This window comes from Larimichthys crocea, chromosome III, assembly GCF_000972845.2.
Source record: "Larimichthys crocea isolate SSNF chromosome III, L_crocea_2.0, whole genome shotgun sequence".
Classification (NCBI taxonomy): Eukaryota; Metazoa; Chordata; class Actinopteri; family Sciaenidae; genus Larimichthys; species Larimichthys crocea.
Window position 1 is genome coordinate 14,320,991 of NC_040013.1, and position 18,090 is coordinate 14,339,080.

The 18,090-nt window shown below is 41.8% G+C and overlaps 1 protein-coding gene across 1 annotated transcript in view; it reads left to right on the forward strand.

The window, feature by feature from the left end:
• dst (dystonin) overlaps positions 1-18,090 on the forward strand; it is a 100,900-nt gene that overhangs the window by 67,424 nt on the left and 15,386 nt on the right. Inside the window, exons 61-82 of the mRNA XM_027277337.1 lie at positions 8-1,476; positions 8,342-8,503; positions 8,679-8,849; positions 9,117-9,283; positions 9,827-9,986; positions 10,185-10,511; positions 10,672-10,756; positions 11,612-11,853; positions 11,969-12,175; positions 12,332-12,451; positions 12,572-12,679; positions 12,767-12,985; positions 13,067-13,270; positions 13,721-13,952; positions 14,432-14,658; positions 14,740-14,862; positions 14,982-15,083; positions 15,729-15,830; positions 16,171-16,344; positions 16,592-16,747; positions 16,930-17,127; positions 17,734-17,862. Of these exons, the coding sequence (XP_027133138.1) occupies positions 8-1,476; positions 8,342-8,503; positions 8,679-8,849; positions 9,117-9,283; positions 9,827-9,986; positions 10,185-10,511; positions 10,672-10,756; positions 11,612-11,853; positions 11,969-12,175; positions 12,332-12,451; positions 12,572-12,679; positions 12,767-12,985; positions 13,067-13,270; positions 13,721-13,952; positions 14,432-14,658; positions 14,740-14,862; positions 14,982-15,083; positions 15,729-15,830; positions 16,171-16,344; positions 16,592-16,747; positions 16,930-17,127; positions 17,734-17,862 (5,084 nt within the window). The remainder of the gene's footprint in view (positions 1-7; positions 1,477-8,341; positions 8,504-8,678; positions 8,850-9,116; positions 9,284-9,826; positions 9,987-10,184; positions 10,512-10,671; positions 10,757-11,611; positions 11,854-11,968; positions 12,176-12,331; positions 12,452-12,571; positions 12,680-12,766; positions 12,986-13,066; positions 13,271-13,720; positions 13,953-14,431; positions 14,659-14,739; positions 14,863-14,981; positions 15,084-15,728; positions 15,831-16,170; positions 16,345-16,591; positions 16,748-16,929; positions 17,128-17,733; positions 17,863-18,090) is intronic.

Below are 18,090 nucleotides of genomic sequence, written 5' to 3' on the forward strand. Positions count from 1 at the left end.
GTTGTAGCAAAACGGATCGAGCAGCTCAATTCAACCTTTGCCAGCTCTCAGCAGTTCCACCAGACCTCCAAAGACTTCCAGTCATGGCTGGGTGAGAAGCTCCAGGACCAGTCTAAGCCCCTACCAATCTCTGCCAAAGTGGACACCCTGCAACAAACCCTGGAGGAGCATAGTAAACTCCAGAAGGCTCTCAGTGAACATGAAGACACTTATAACACAATCACTGGGGAAGGGGAGATGCTTCTGCAGAACACTGACGGTGCAGAAAAGCTGGCACTACAGGGACAGCTTACCACACTCTCATCCAACTGGGAGGAAGTGAAGAAGAGCTCTGCAGAACAGGCTGACAAACTCCAGACTGCTCTGCAGAGATCTCTGAAGTATCAGGAGCACGCAGAGAAGCTCAGCTCTTGGATCCAAGAGTGTGAAGCCAGCGAGGTTCGAGTCAAACTCACGGTTGATCCGGTTGCCGTGGAAAGCTCCATTTCTCAGGTCAAAGCTCTCCAGAAGGATGTTGACAAACACCGAGGGATGGTGGAGCAGCTCAACACAGCTTCAGATAGCCTTCTTGAGGTGGCCAACACAGACACTGAGGCTGTCAAAGAGGAGAAGGCTAACATTGGCAAAAGAGTGGACAATGTAGTGGAAGGTCTACAGAGCAAAAGGGACTCCCTGGAGAAGATCTCATACACAGTTAAGGAATTTAATGATGCCTATAAAGAGGCTAAGGGTCAGCTTGAGGGGGCTAAAAAACAGGTGGATGCCTATGAATCACAGGGGGTGCAGGCACACAGCAACAAGAACCTGGCCAACATGAAAGCCCAACATAAAAGTTTAGAGGGGGTACAGAACCAAGTAGAGCACCTGAAAAGCTTGGCCAAGGAACTTGTGGTAGATGTCCCGGATGCTGATGGAGTTACAGACCTCTTACTGCAGGCTGACAGTGTAGAAAAAGACTACAGCACTCTTAACAAGAAACTAGAAGAGACATGCCAAGTCTTGGAGGGTAAACTGCAGGGTATTGGCCAGTTCCAGAACAGCATCCGTGAGATGTTCAGTCGTTTCACGGACCTGGATGATGAACTGGACAGCATGGCTCCTGTGGATCTCGACTTGACCACTCTTAAAGAACAGCAAGACAGCATTCAGAGCTTCGTGACTAAGCTGCAAGAGCTGATGGCCAACACAGCCAATGCTGGAGACAGCTGTAAGAAGATGCTAGAGACTGAAACCTCGCCTGACCTGCTAGGCCTGAAGAGGGATCTGGATGCTCTGAGTAAGCAGTGCGGTAAACTGTTGGACAGAGCTAAAGGCAGAGAGGTGCAGGTGCAGAGCACTCTCACCAAACTAGAGGAGTTGTATGGCAAACTCCACCAAGCGGAAGATAAACTTTGCAACGCTGTGGACAAGGAGGCATCCCAGGAGGCCGTCGGCATGGAGACAGACGTCATCAACCAACAGCTGGAGGCCTTTAAGGTATTTTATCTCCAATTTAACATTTATCTTGTTGTTTAGGCCTAAACATGAATTTCATTCAATTCAACTGAATAAATTATAAGTGATTTGGATTTGACAAGTGAGTTGGATGGTGAAATATATGTGAAAGAACAGCTTTAGTTGAGGCTGATAGCTTTCTCCATGTTGCTTTTGGACCTGTTTGTTTTATGCTCTCAGGGGATCATTTGGAGTTGCTACAGTGAACACGATTTGTCGGGTAGAGTAATGAGCCGTCAGCTGCACCAGTCCTGGCCTCCAATACAGCACAATAATAGAGTACAGCCTGCATTGTTAGCCATGTTTTTTACCTTTTTCCCCCCAAAAAGTCAGAGGTAATATCATTAGATGTCTTGTTTTGTCCGACCAATCAACCAACCAACATAAAATACAGTTATGTGATATTCATTAAGAGAGATTTTAAAGAAAATTCACACGTTTGGGGTTAGTAAAGGTAAGTCTAATTAGGCAAAACATATTGTACAAATATAATTATTAACTTTTGTTCTCTTACAATTTGTTCACATATAGTAAAAAGGAAACTCGTTTGAGAAAAGGCTGCATTAACATTATGTTTTTTGTTTTTTTAATCTAAACTTTGTGACAAGCATGACAAATTTCCCCTGTGATGTTCAAACTGGCAGTCACTGACAAATATTAGTTTTATTGTTATTATGAATGAACCTAGACTAAGGCTATATGCTAAAAGCTATATTCTCCCTTGTGTGTCACTAAACCATGCACTGGGGCAGATTACCAGCAGCCTCTTCACTGAGCACACTTGCTACATTCGTGACAATCCTCTGGGGACTGCTGGTTCATTAAGGGCATCTGGTGTCAACAAAAGAGCTGCAGCCCACATGCAATGATGGTGGAAGAGGGATGGACCGCCATAGCCAGGTGGTCGCCAGCAGGGCGTCACATGATTCAATGGTCCCAATAATGAAGCTGGCCCTGCATCCTGATCTGTGAACACTGATATTGTTGCTCTTTTATGCTTGATGCTTCAGCGCCTGCTGCTCTAAACTTAGAGTAGCCTGGTGTTAATTTGAGCATTTTGATGAAGGCAGTAGTAAAGTGATTGTTAACAACCATTAAAATGAAACCTTGTGGTGTTTAGTGCTGGCCTGAAGGCCCATTAAGCTTTGCTTCCCAGTTAATTCAGTCAGTGTGATTATGTATTATTCAAAAAGCAAAATGATAATGTAGACAAACTAGCTATGTAATTCTGCTCTCATGGTTTATACTGCATGTGCTTCCATCTGCACTTTTTAAATGAAGGATGTTAATTATGATTTGTTATCAGTACACACTAGTAGTATGTGTTTTAGCTGGTGCAAATGCATAGCTTCCTAATTATCCTAATGGTATGTTTTCGATTCCTCTGAGTCTCCATATTGTGTATAAAATCAGGAAGGCTTTTTGTTTTGGTATCAGTGAGGGATAAAACAACGGGTAGCCATTAGCACGATTTACACACAGATGCTAAATATTTTAAAAGCCTGTAAATTCCTGTGGAATTTTCCAAAAGAGGATTATCCTCCTTATATTTAGAGATGAAATTATAAAGGACTGCTTCATTTATATATAGTATTATAATAAAACAATGTAAACAGGCGTGTATAGGCAAATGACACAGATCTGTCCTAAGATGTAGGTCATGGGATTTTTTTTTTCTTCAATTAAAAGGACGCTATACTCACATAGGAGTTGAGTTACATGGATTAAAATATCGCAGGGGGAGACAGGGTGGGGGTGTTGTGAGATTGTTGCATGGAGTTTGGTTTAAAGGCCTTGCAGGATCACTATTAAAGAAGTGATTGATTCAAATTGTTGCTGAGCAGCGTTGTCATGGTGCATGTTCTCACCCTCTCTTTGTCCCGTCACCGGTCTGGGTTGAGAGGGCACATATACGGCCTCAGCTGCTCGTTCCCCTTTGTACTCATTTGCACCAGTACTACAGCAGAGCAGTACTAGAACTTGAGTTGCTTCTTTATTTAGTTGCAACATGAAAACATTAGATAATGCAGTCAAATTGTGTTTTATATTGAGTGGATCAGGCTCTTGTTACTGTAGGTAAGTGAGCTTTATTGGCAGCTGGCGAGAAAGAAATAAACAGAGAAAGACAGCGCTTGGATTCACCTCTTTCATGTGCTGTTACCATTTTAGGTCAAGTTTTGAAAGAGACACGCCTGACTTCATGTGTTTACTCTTGTTTTCCACATGAGATTTGTAGGAGCTGGAGACCGAGAGTCCTGGTGTATGTATATCTTTACGTGTACCTTAGAGGGCAGCTCCAGTGATTCAACACTACAGGGGGTTGGCGTGGGTGTCTTTTCCAGTGTTCAGACATTACATCAGTGGCTCTTGAAAAACAGAAAGGAATTTCTACCAAATGAATCACTCTTAAGCTAACCTCATTCAAGTTGATGAGGGTAAAAAGTGTCATTGTGACCACATACTTGTTGCTTACTCACTGCCACATAGCAAAGATACACAATTCTTAAGGTGAAACATGAAACTTCCACAGGTCAGTTACTATACAGGGCGAGTACACATTGTTTTGTTGTAAGGCGATTATGCCGAGTTTTCTTTCATTGAAAGGTCTCTAGACTTTGTTTCCCGTGTAGACTTACTTGGCAGTCCTCAAGTAAATCTAAACACTACTCTGTTCACTCCCACAACACTTTTGTGACAGTGGCATGAAAATCCATTATAAGCAGATGAATGTTGTTTCAGACTTCTGGTTCCTCGGCTGATTAGCTGACTCTTTTATAGCCAATACAATAGTGTCACTCTGCTTGGTTTGCTAGAAAATAACAAAATCAAGCTGATTTATTATTTGTTGAAGTCGTTTTTTAAGCACAATACCCACAATTGTTAGCTGTAGCTTTGGAAAAGTGTATATTTGCTGGGTTTCTAGTCTTCTATTATGGTAAACTGAATATCTTTGGGGTTTTGGTTTATGTCAGCTTGGGTTGTGGAAAATGATGATGGACTTTTGTCACTATTTTATGACATTTTTACATCAAATGTAATTAAGGAAAATACTCTGCACACTTAATTGATACTAAACATTTTTCTATTTAAAGAATCATGCAGACAAGTTCAGAAGGCTACTCTCTAAGTTCAATTTATTAAAAGTTACAGCTCAAAAGATACAAGTAAAAAGAACAGCATCAAAAGATGATGTAAAGATGTTTTTTTATTAACACCGTTGAGATTTGATAATGCTCAGGTATCTCACACACAGAGAGAGCACACGTTTCTATCCCTGTCTGACTCAACTTTGGCTCTTGTTGCACTGTCAAATAAACTTCTCTGTGCCTCATTGTTTAGAGAAGCTGATGAGAAGTGTAATTATAAAAGCATTTTCACTTGTTGGCCTGGAAAATGTGTCCCCTTTTAAACTTTTAACTTATTACCAGCAGCGCTTAGATAAAATGCAGCGTTCACAAGTTCACAAAGTATTGAAGCTATACGGGACAGAGGGGACAAAGAGACCCGCAGCTGCCAGGAAATGACTAAAGGAATAATAAAAAGAAAAATAATTTGTATTCATACATTCAAAAGCTTAAATATTTAAAAAGTATCCAGGTTTCAGTGGCTGAACATCCTTTTTTAAAAATCCCACTAGATCTTAACTTCTTATTTATCTCTGTCAGCGTCCTCTTTCCGTCTCCCCTCATGCGTGCAGGACTGGACAAAGAAGTTGGGATTGTTCAGCTTCTTACCGAGCTACTGTGGTGTAGACAGTCCAGGAAACAAAAATAAATTCCTTTCATTATCTCCTCTATCCTCCTTTCTTCCCCTTACCCCGGTCACTGGACATAAAAAGCGCCTTCATACACTTGGCAGAGCCTTCGGTGTTAAATTACCTGGGACCTGTGCCTCCCTCAGCATTCCACAGTAATTAAGAATATCTGCAGGGTCCACAGCAACCGTCCACGGGAAGAGAAAAAAAGGGCAGAGAGAGAAAAAAAGGAAAAAATGTGTATCTATTTCAGCATAGTGTGATGTCATCAAAATGGGAGCTGCTGCTGCCTGTTAGTCTAGTTTTTTTTTTTTTTTAAGTTTTTTTTTTTTTTAGAATAGAAAAGCTGGTGTGTATCGCCTCCCCTTCCCATTCCCTCAGTCACTGAAAGAAAGAAAAAAAAAAAACAAGGAAAAGTGAGTGATTGTGTCAGGATGCAGAAGATGGCTTAGAAGTGAAGTCATATGGGCCATGCTGACATAAGGGGGAATTAGAAAGGGGGGGAAAAAAGGGTCATGTGTCCACCAATCAACATGTGCCGGAGCGGCTCTGAGCACAAATGGAGTTGTGGCAGATGTTGTCTGAATAATGAGCGGGGGCGGGGCATGAAACCCTCTGCCAGGAGGGTGTCTGTCATTGCAAGGGAGCGATGAGAGAGAGAGGGCAGGCTTTTTTGTTTATCCAGGAGTACCAGCTCTCCTCAGAACTGCCCACAGTTTTTGGTAGAGCCTGCTGGATTTGTCTGTGGATATTTTCACTTTGCACTGAAGATTTTTCTTTGGCTCGCATAGATGCTGCAAGGATTTCAGGGAAAAAGAAGCACTTTGGACCAGAAGGATAGTGATTAAGTTTTGGCAATGCACAGAGAAGAGCCAAGAGGAATATTTTTGGGATAGGTGATTGTATTGAAGGACTGGATTTTCATTCCTAATACAGAGTATGAAGCTGCTATACAGTCCAAGGATATGATTTTTTATATTGTTTGACATATTTGTATTTCTAAAGCCTTTATTTTTTTAATCAAGATCAACTTGTGTCTTTAATCTTTAAGAGAAAATCTCCACTAGTAATTGTAGTTTTATTTTGAAAAACAAGTGGAAACCTGTAGTATTTATTTGTTAACTTCTCATTTAAGAGAAGACAAAAATGATTATTTTGCACACAGCTTCTCACATTGTGCTTCTTTTAAAACTACTCGGTGTGCACTAGAGCAACATATACCTCAAAGGATTTCACTACATCCTTTTAATCTTTTCTTTGTTGTGAGTAGTGACAATTGTTTTAGCATGGGCAAACCGCTGAGCAGACCAGATTGCCTCAGACAAAACCCTTCCTGTGTAGGGAAGGGGGAGGAGGAGGATCTGAACATTGATGACTGCTATGTGCCCCAGAGATCCATTTATGACACTGTTCGGCTCAATGAGCAGATAGACTCGGGCTCTAAAGGCAGCCTTTCATCCCGGCACTTCACAGGCACCCTACCTTACACTCATCGCACGTTAGACCTCAGCAGCCTCTGTGGAAACGGAGCCCTCTCAGCTTCAAGTTCATTTGAGCTCCGGACCCGTAAACCTGCCATGCTGGATGAGCGTGTGGTTTTTGATGGACTTAAACTCAATGGGCATATGATCAGGGCGACTGATACGGTGCTGCCCAAATCACGTCTCCAGGGAGGAGAGAAGAAGGATCATCCACATCAGCGACGGTCATGGCGGACTTTTGCCCCCACTAATTTAAGCGAGTATGCAAGCCGCAGTGGAACCTTGTGCTCTGGGAGTGTCGAGAGGCCGGGGCTGATCAATGGCAAGAGAGGGCAGAGTATGACCAGCTCACTGACATCTGAAGAGGATTCGGGTCTTTACAGCCCTACTGTAGATAGGGAACGACATGCTAATAGATCCCACAAAAGAGCAGGCCCTGGCACAAGGAGCCTCTCGTCTTCAGAGGCCATGCATATGTCTGGGGACCTGAGAGCTGGGCGATCACTCAGCTCAGGGCAGGAGGAGTTCCCCTTTTCACCTACGAGGGATAACCGGTCTCTTTACCACAGTAGCAGCTTGGTCCAAGAGCCACGGAAAATAGAATCTGGTGTGGTGGATTTAAATGAAAAGGATACCCTCAGCAATGGAGAGTACAAATACTCCACAGGGAGGTTATCTTCAGGGTCAGCCTCTAGGACTCAAAACGAGAGCTCTGGTTGGCGTTCAAGGACTTTAACAGACTATGATGAGTTATCCACTGCTGAGCTGTTAGAGGATGTATCATCTCAGGACAACTGTGAGTTGGTTAGTGTGGTGGTGACACAGCCTGAGACATACGGAAACTCTGTAACTCTACCCATAGAGAACCGCCAGCCAACAAAACCATGTACTGTACAACAAGGAGCGTCCAAATACAGCATGGAAGAGCTGGAAGAGTTTTTGCAATCAGTGGAGGCCTGCCTGCCTAAAAGTTTACAGACATTTCATCACGCAGGAGAGCAGGAGATCGAGGCCTTACTGAATGCCATTGCTGCATGTCCTGAAATGAACCCTATGGGTCATTTCTCCCCACAGGTGCCTAAAAATACCCTCTTCCTTCACTTCTGTTTTTTGCTCATTAGCTGGTCCAGCACATGTTTCACTCGATACACATCTTTAGATGAGTTTCTCTGGCAGCTGGTGTTTTTCATTCATATCTGATTACACGATGAGTGAAATTGGTTTGGTGCTCACTAGTTCAGCCTGGAAGTCTGTCAGTGTGATTATGCACATCTGTGGTTTAACTGTTTTTCTGGAAGCTGCTGACTGGTGAGAGAGATGTTTATGTCAGCTGGATTTTTAACACTAACCCAGAGGTGATGTTGCAGCAATCTTTGGATTTGGGATAACTTCCCAGCAATATAAATGTATATGTAAATAATCAGTTTTATTAACTTGCATTGGTAAGAGTGGATTTGTGTGAAGCTCAGTAGTCAGAGTCATGACATGGTGCAATATTGTAATTAAACTCACTGTAGAAGGGGAATTGTTCCGAATGAAACTTCAAATGATTCTGATCACATTGTAATTTGAGCACTCATTAAATGTTATGGTTTTTTCCATGTTAATTTAGACTTTCCAGAAAGAAGACATCGACCCATTGCAGACCCAGCTTCAAGACATCAACTCCCTCGGTCAGGGCCTGATCCAAACCGCTGCCAAAGGCACCAGCACCAGGAAGCTTGAGGATGACCTGGAGGAAGTCAACACAAAGTGGAATACCCTCAATAAAAAGGTTATTTGTTTTATGCTACCGGTCTGACTGGTTGATCTTAAACATAAAACGATATTAGCATTGAGTCATTTGTTCTTTAACTATTTGTTATCGTGTTATCCTTTGATGAGTTACTGGGTGCAGTTAAAGTCAACCTTCAAACAGATGACGTCTATATTTACCATGTGATCTGCAGATTGCTGAGCGTTCAGCCCAGCTGCACGAAGCCCTGTTGCATTGTGGGAGGTTCCAGGATGCCCTGGAGTCACTGCTCAGCTGGTTGACTGACACGGAGGAGCTTATGGCCAATCAAAAACCTCCATCTGCAGAGTTCAAAGTGGTCAAGGCGCAGATACAAGAGCAGAAAGTAAGCTGGCATCGCGTGGCACAAACACATAAACACATACTATAAAAACTTCAATACACGAATACCAACGCAACATTATGACTTTGCCATTCATCTTATTTAATTGACATCCATTGTGAAACATGAGTGTGGTCTACAAAGCTCTCAGTTTAACGGACACTTAATTTGTGCCTGTAAGATTTACTGTTTTTCACCACCAAGCGATTCTCGTGGTTAGAGCATGTTAAAGTCGCCCAATAACTCTCCTCCTTTGTTCGCCTTTGACAGCTCTTACAGAGACTGCTGGATGACCGTAAGCCAACAGTGGAGCTGATAAAAAAAGAGGGGGGGAAGGTTGCAGAACTGGCAGAGTCTGTGGATAAGGAGAAGGTTGCAAAAGAGATCGAATGCCTTGGGCAGAGGTGGGACACTCTGCTGAAAAAGGCTGAAAGCAGGTCTGTATAAACACTTGTAATATTAAACGTCCCTCTAAACGAACTGCTTCAGTGTGCCTTAAAATTAAATCTTGCTGATGAAAAGTGTTCCTAAGATTTAAAGTGTTTTTTGGCTAGATGTGGATCTGTGAATATTCAAAACTTATTAAGAATGTCAGACTCCTAAATTCACTTTTACTTTCCTCCCACTGAAGCTTAGGGATTAGTTTAACATTTTAGAAAATGTTTTCTCTATCTTGCTGAGAATTAGATGAGATAGATACCACTCGAATGTTTGTACAATAAATATAAGGCAGGCAGACTTTCAGATTAGCTTAGCACAAAAAAACAGGAGGGAAACAGCTAGGCTGGCGCTGTCCATAGGTGACAAAATCTGCATACGTGACGCCAGATTGTCCCTGTTTCCAACCTTTGTGCTAAGCTAAGCTAAATGACTGCTGGTTGTTGCTTAATGTGGATGGTGCAAACATCTATCTCTCAGCAACAAAGTGAACAAACCTGTCTGTCACTAATCCACTATTATTATCTGCATAAATGTGTCAGGCACAAGCAACTAGAGAGCATCTTAGTGGTCACTCAGCAGTTTCACGAGACCCTAGAGCCCCTGAGCGAGTGGCTCGGAGCCACTGAGAAACACCTAGTCCATTCCGAAGCCATCGGCACTGAGACGTCTAAGCTGGAAGATCAGATCTCTCAGCATAAGGTAATGTCCATCATCTTACATCATTACCATGTGTGCAATCAGTTATGTTCATTCATTTTGCTCATTATTTTAAGTTTGTGCTTTTCATTATTTCCCATTCCGTTTTTCATTAAATTTATGTTTCGTGTTTTTGTTTTATGTGTGTGTTTTCTGTTTGTGTCATATCTCCTTGGTTCGTTTCCCGTCCCCTGTGATCAGGCCTTAGAGGAGGAGATAATGAATCACAGTAAAGACCTGTTTCAGGCCGTCAGTCTGGGTCAGATGCTCAGAACTGTGAGCTCAGTGGACGATAAGGAGTTTGTACAGTCCAAACTGGACACCACCCAGGCCAGTTACATAGAGCTCCAGGAGCGATGCAGGAGGAAAGCTGAGATGTTGCAGCAAGCTCTGGCAAACGCCCAGCTGTTCGGAGAGGACGAGGTGGCCCTCATGAACTGGCTTAACGAGGCACACACGAGGCTGAGTGAAGTGTCCGTGGAGGACTACAAAATAGATGTTCTTGAAAAGCAACTGGCGGAACAACGGGTATACACTCCTCCTCGGGGCTGAGCATTATGTTGTCCATTCATTTAAGTTGCATCAATCATGTTTCAGTTAATTTAAGTGATCTGTGTGACATCATTGTTTACAGTGAAAAGTTTCTTGTCACTCTCAATGATTTTCTGAGGTCATGTTTTCCTTTCAGGCTCTACAAAGTGATATTGAGTTGAGAAAGAAGAATGTTGACCAAGCCATCTCTAATGGGATGGAGCTTCTGAAGCAAACAACAGGCATGTCTGACTTTCTGACTCTCACAGTTCATACAGTTCAATCTCAGCAAACAGTTCTGTCTCTGTTTTACACATGATAAGGTTTCTGGCCTTGTTTAGCGAGCGAACTCTTTTTCAGGATCATAAATAACAAAATTAGTTGAAATCTAATTTTCAGAAAGCGCAGACAGTGTCCCATCTGCAAACTTATCTAAAGTAATGTGACGACATCATCAAGATGTAGTTATTTGATTTCCTGCTGATTTAGTTGAGAAGATAGTACCGTCAGTGTTGTCAACAGCGTCAGCGTGACCACCAGAGAAGACTCCAAGAAGTTGGAGTATCTGGCTAAGGAATAGCAAAAAACACCTTGTGTAATTTTTTCACTTTTTTTGTATGAAATAAACAAACAAGATATCTTCAAAAGGTGCTGGTACGCATATTTTGTTATTTTTGGGCAGAGCTAGCCATTTCCCTGTTTTCAGTCTATATGCTGAACTCTATGCAAATAACAGATTTGCCCAAATTTTAGACTATTTAATCAGAATCAGAATCAGAAATACTTTAATAATCCCAGGGGGAAATTATTTTATTTATTTAATAGTCAGTATGTTTGTAATTGAGGGCAAAGTATGTCATTTGTTGGAATCTGTTTTGAACGTGCATTCACTCTTTTTGCTGTTCTGATTAACACCATTTTGTCTTAAAACGTCTCATATCACTGACAGAACATGGAAGATGCTGCTAACATAAATCTTGTTCTTAGATTCTGCATTCAGCCAAGGTGGCAGCGTATCGTACTTCTCTATACTGCAGCAGAAACACAAAACTCCCTGAACTAATTAATTAATATGATGATCTACTTTCCATTTATAGGTGACGAGGTGATTGTTATCCAAGGCAAACTGGATGGAATAAAAACAAAGTATGCTGAGATCAACTCTATGAGTGAGAACGTTTTAAAGAAATTAGAGCAGGTTTTGAGTCTCTCTACCAAGCTGCAACATACCCATGAGGACCTGAGCTCCTGGCTTGACAACGTAGAGGCTGAGACCAGCGTGTTTGCTGATCAGGAACCAGTGGGCGAGCAGCTCCTTCATGCACAAAACAGGCAGAAGGTAATTTGTAAAGAAATAAGTACCAAATGTAACTTCTAACATAAAATACCTTGTAACACTCAATGAGCTGATTTATTATCCTTAAGTTGGTGTTTCCTTTGTGAACCTTACCCAGGCCTTGTTGAAGGAGACCAAAGACCAAAAACCAGCGATGGACAAGCTAAATGAGCTGAGCAGTTCTCTCCTGGATCTGATCCCTTGGCACACTCGCGAGAGTCTGGATAAGCTGGTCACTGAGGATAATGAGCGGTACAGAGCCGTCTGCGACACCATCACCCAGCAGGTCGACCAGATCAACGCTGATATACTCAAGTCACAGCAGGTAAAACCAGAGGAATGAATAAGCAGCCATTTCTAATTAGGCTTTTCTGTTTCTTTTTATTTTCTTTTTATTGTTACTCTTTTGTTTGTTTCCGTATTTTCTAATTTGGAGTTTAAGTGTTTTCAACAATGGAAAATAATTTTTGTCTGTTTCCAGTTTGAACAGGCTGCCGACGGTGAACTGTCCTGGCTGACTGAGGCTGAGGGGAAGTTGCTGTCGATGGGCGAGATCAGGCTGGAGCAGGACCAAACCACAGCTCAGCTCCAAGCACAGAAGGTTAGCCTGTCACACTGTGTGTGTGTGTATGGATAGGCAGACCTCCATTTAAACAAAGTACAGTAAACACAGCAGTTTGTTATGTTATGTCCACTATAACTCACTCCACCGGTTTTCCAGATTTTCTCCATGGACATCATGAGGCACAAAGATGCTGTGGACAACATTGTGAAAACAGGAAAGGCCATCATGAACAGCAAAAATCCGGAGGAAAAAGAAATCTTGAAGGTTAAAAGCATTTCTTTGTAATGTGAAACAGGCAATTATTCATTAAAAAAATAGCGCATGGATTAAGGAATCTTGTTTTTCAAACAGGCCAAGACCCAGACTCTCTTGGAGAAGTACGGCATCGTCAGTCAGCTGAACTCCGAGCGCTGTCTGCAGCTGGAGCGAGCCCAGTCTCTGGCCAGTCAGTTCTGGGAGACCTACGAGGAGATGTGGCCGTGGCTTCAGGAAACCCTGAGCACCTTCAGCCAGCTGCCTCTACCTGCCATCGAGTACGAGACACTCAGGCAGCAGCAGGAGGAGCTCAGGGTAAGAAGCATACAGAAGCCTATTTTTAGCACAGCGATTTATGAAATAGAAAACGTATATAAAATGTTATATTTTCTACAGCAAATGCGAGAGCTGATTGCAGAGCACAAACCCCACATTGACAAGATGAATAAGACCGGGCCTCAGTTACTTGAACTCAGCCCTGTGGAGGGAGTGCCCATCAGAGAGAAGTACACAGCTACAGACCAACTTTACACCCAGCTCAAGGCTGATGTCAAGCAGAGAGCTGCTACTCTGGATGAAGCCATCTCCAAATCCACACAGGTGAGGAGCTGCTGTTCACTGCATTCATTTTTATGTCTAGTGAAATGTTAAAGAAATATTCACATCCTGACTTCCCTAAAATTGTCTGATATAATTCAATCTTTTTGCTATTTTATAACAGATGAATATATATATTGGGTGGGCCAAATAGAGTTTATAAGCAGCTATAACATTTTTATAATTCATCAATTCATTATTTAGTCTATAAAATGTCACAATTATCCAAAGTTCAGATGATCTATCTTGTGAAATATCTTGTTCAAAACAATCACATAGAACAAAAAAAATATTTGAGAAGATGAGAAATGTTTTTTTTTTTTTTTACATTTTAATATCAAAATAGTCAAATTTTCAAATTTGAAGTCGATCAATGAATCGATTAATCTATTAATATTTTTTCATGAAGTATAAATACAAACTGAGTTGTTTCCTTTCCTCGTTCTCCACCAGTTCCATGATAAAATTGACCCAATGCTCGAATCCCTGGAGCGGATCGCTGACCGTCTGCGGCAGCCTCCATCCATCTCAGTGGAGGTGGACAAGATCAAGGAGCAGATTACTGAAAATAAGTCCGTCTCCGTGGATTTGGAAAAACTGCAACCCTCTTATGAAACACTGAAGCAACGAGGCGAGGAGATGATCGCACGATCGGAAGGAGCAGACAAGGACATATCTGCCAAAGGTACAGTGTATATCAAATCATAGGTTTAATAAAATTGTATTCCCTTTCTTTTTTATTCACTTGAATCCAATTAGGACGGTTAAACCACAACAAGGCACTGAGATAATTATAAGAGCCAGTAAGACAAATTGCATAATAAAAGGTCAGCAGCAGGAAAATATTCTTTTTCTATTAAAACATGTGTAATCCTTCTTTACATCCTTGTTTTTAGATCTTAGTTTGAGTTTTGTCAAAGATTTTATTCACTGGATTGCAAAAGCTTTTCTCCAGGTGTAGCTTTAATGGGAATGCCATTTGTTTTTTTTTACGTACGAGAAAAAAAAGTCAAAGCAGAGCCCCAAACAGTTTCTCATTAAACCTCTAATGTGTGAGATGTGTTCCTTGGCAGCACACATGCTGACATTTCATCTTTGCATTCCATATTTAATGCTGCTGATTTATTGTGTATTCACTCAAAGTGTCACTTGTCATTTTTCAAGCTGTACAAGACAAACTGGACCAGATGGTGTTCCTCTGGAGTGACATCCAGGCCTTGCTGGAGGAACGGGAGGCGAAGCTGCTGGATGTGATGGACCTGGCAGACAAGTTCTGGTGCGACCACTGCGCCCTCATCGTCACTATCAAAGACAGCCAGGACCTGCTGAGAGAGCTGGAGGAGCCCGGAGTCGATCCTTCAGTTGTCAAACAGCAGCAGGAGTTTGTGGAGGTCAGATATAGATTGTTGAATCAACCAATGGATAAAGCAAAGTGATGAAGTCTGTTTTAAAACTGCTTTTTATTATTACAGGGATTTAAGGAGGAGATCGACGGGCTGCAGGAAGAGCTTGATGCAGTTCAAAACCAAGGTGCAGAGCTCATGACTGCCTGCGGGGAACCTGATAAACCTGTGATAAAGAAAAGTATCGATGAGGTAAACCATCTTTTACGAGGACACGTGCTTTCCTCTTCACTTCCTGATACCTTGATATCTTCTTGTCGTTTACCTTCTTGCATATGGCTTGTGGTGACGTACTCGTGTCCTGTTTCCAGGTGAATTCAGCGTGGGAAAATCTCAATAAAACTTGGAAGGAGAGAGTAGAGAGATTGGAAGAAGCCATGCAGGCTGCTGTGCAGTTTCAGGATGGTCTGCAGGTACTTTTAGTGCTGCCTCTTTGTAATTTTCAAGTGTGACACAGTAAATTTGTTGTTGTGCGTTTTTTTTTTGCACTTACCCTAAATCTTCACTCATAAAACAGACGTTTTCATTACTGTTACTTTTCATCTGTCTTCATTGTCTACTAGCAATAAAACAAACTTGTTCAATGATGTATACATGTCTTTGAAAGTTAAACACACACACAGTGATCCAGACAGTTTTTATGGCCTTCAGATGAAACCACTGATTACAGTGCTTTCTTTATTGCACGTGATTGAAGTGATACAACATTTTATGAGAAACCTATTAATTTTGCAACAATAAACACTAACCACAGCGCTTTGCTGTCTTTGGCCCAACTTTGGATGTGTAAAAAGTGCTTCTGAGAAAGGAGCAGTCCTTACACGGCTGCTTTAATTTTACTAACTTGGAAAAAATTCCTCCTTCAAAATAATATTGAAGTTCAGGTCTTGTTTTTCCCTTTTTACTGTGTTTGTTTACCTAACTTGTCACCCATATAGATTTACTACAGTCCAACTATAAGTTTTAGTGCATAACACAACACCAAATGTGAAACATGACTCCCTGTGAACTAAGCTTTGTTTTCTCTGAATAACAATGGTCTCCCACCTTGTACGCAGGGTATGTTTGACTGGGTGGATATTCTGGAGAGCAAACTGGATTCAATGTCACCTGTAGGCACAGACCTGGAAACTGTCAAGCAGCAGATTGTAGAGCTCAAGGTACAGTGTTGCCTTTTGTGTTTACAGCTGGATAACCTTATATGCTGAAAACAAGATGTTTCACTTCTTTGCTGGATTATTAATTTACTACTTGAACTTGCAGTACTGCAGTATTCATGTACCAGCTGTGTTTGTGCATGGTTCATAACCTGCCCCAGGTAGCCGGTTTTGTACAGGTATAAAGGCTCTAGCTTCATAAAATAGTTGCATTGTCTTTGATGTACAATAAGACAAATCTTGTGCTGAAAAGCGAAAGCTAGTAGGGTCCGATGTATTGTTCATGAAGCTTTGTACTTCGGTTGACTAACTGGGTGTACCGCTGTCTGTGCCGATGTTAAAGGAGTTCAAAGGAGAGGCGTACCAGCTGCAGATCGAGATGGAGCGCCTGAACCATCAGGCGGGCCTCCTGCTGAAGAAGGTGACAGAAGAAGCAGATCGCTGCGCCATCCAGGAGCCAATGTCTGAGCTCAAGATGCTGTGGGACAACCTGGATGAGAAGATCATCAGCCGACAGGTCAGAAAAGGGAACACATGGAAGAAAAGCTTTGAAAAATGAAATAAAATGAAATGTAATGATTTAAAAATAGTGATATCTAGATGTAAAAATATATAAGAAGATAAAATATATCTCTACAGCTCCTTATGGACTGGAAAACAGCCTCAAAAATGGATCAAACAGGCTGTGGAATGTGTTGCGTGTATGCAGGTCAAGTGCTTGCGCTCGCTGCCATATCTAATTGTTTAATCTGTCATTAATCCAGCACAAACTGGAGGGAGGACTTCTGGCATTGGGCCAGTTCCAACACGCATTGGACGAGCTGCTGGCGTGGATGAGCCACACCGAGGAGCTGCTCAACGAGCAGAGGAAGGCTGGAGGAGACCCTAAAGCCATCGAGATAGAGCTCGCCAAACATCATGTACGACAAAAGTCGAACTCACTTTACATTTCATTTAATCCACTGAAACAGGAGGAGGCAGTAGATTTATGATCCTTTACTCCAATAATAAGCTTTACCCGTGCAGATTTAGTTTAGTTTTTTTGTGCTTCAGATCCATCCACTTAACATCTTGTCATTTCTGGCGGCTTTTGTCTCTCCAGGTTCTCCAAAATGATGTGTTGGCTCATAAGGCAACAGTCGAGACGGTCAATAAAGCCGGTAATGATCTGGTGGAGTCAAGCGCTGGAGAGGAAGCCTCTAGCCTGCAGAGCAAACTGGAGAACCTGAACCAGCGGTGGAAAGACATTCTTGAGAAGACGACACAGAGAAAGCAACAACTGGAGAGTGCTCTGCTTCAGGTAGAGAAAGTGTTTTTTTTTCAGCAGGCCATATTTCTGTTTATTGATATGTTTTTTTAATAAGCTGTGATTGATTCGTTCCTCCCAGGGGAGCAAGTCTGTTATGTCAGTCATAAATTGTTTTGGGGGGAAAGAATCCCCCTCTTCCTCCTCCCTCCTCATTCCTTGTGCGTCCTGTGGAGTTTATATTCATAACTTTGACATTTAGCAGGGTGCTTTGATGCGAGAAGGGATATGAGAAGCAGAAATATTTCCTGGATTTAGATTTCTATTCAAGAAATGTTTCTATAAAAAAAAACACATAATCTGTCCCAGATTGAGAGGGAATTCATCCGAAAAAAAAAGTACCAGAAACTCCAATCAAGATTTAATTTCACTTAAGTTAAATTCAAAATAAAAACACTACTTTCTTATTTTCATGATTCATCATCATCATTTAATTTATCACATTTCATTTTAATTCATGCTGTCACAGATAGCCAGTTCTGGTAACTAAATCAATCCAAGGAATTAATAACTCAGACATCCTCTTCTCTGAGACATAGGTTGCCAACAATGAGTGTGTGTGACACCTTTTGTACTGACTCAGGTTGTATTGTGTTGTAGGCGCAAGGTTTCCATGGTGAGATAGAAGATATGCAGCAGTGGCTGAAAGACACAGAACGTCAGCTGTTGGCATCAAAGGCTGTGGGAGGCTTACCAGACACGGCCCGGGAGCAGCTTAACGCCCATCTGGTATGTGTTTAACAATATGAAAGGCCGCGTACAGATGGCAGGCTTGTAAGGAGACGACTATGTCTTTTCTGTGTTTTATCTGAAGTGTGAAAATTAAATGACACTGCAAAATACACTACTTGCATCCCCCTGCAGGAGATAACAAAAAGCTTTTCAAGTGTTTCAAATTGATTCAGCCATGTCAGACTATAATGAATTTAGGAATGTTTTCCTTCTTTGTTTTCCTTT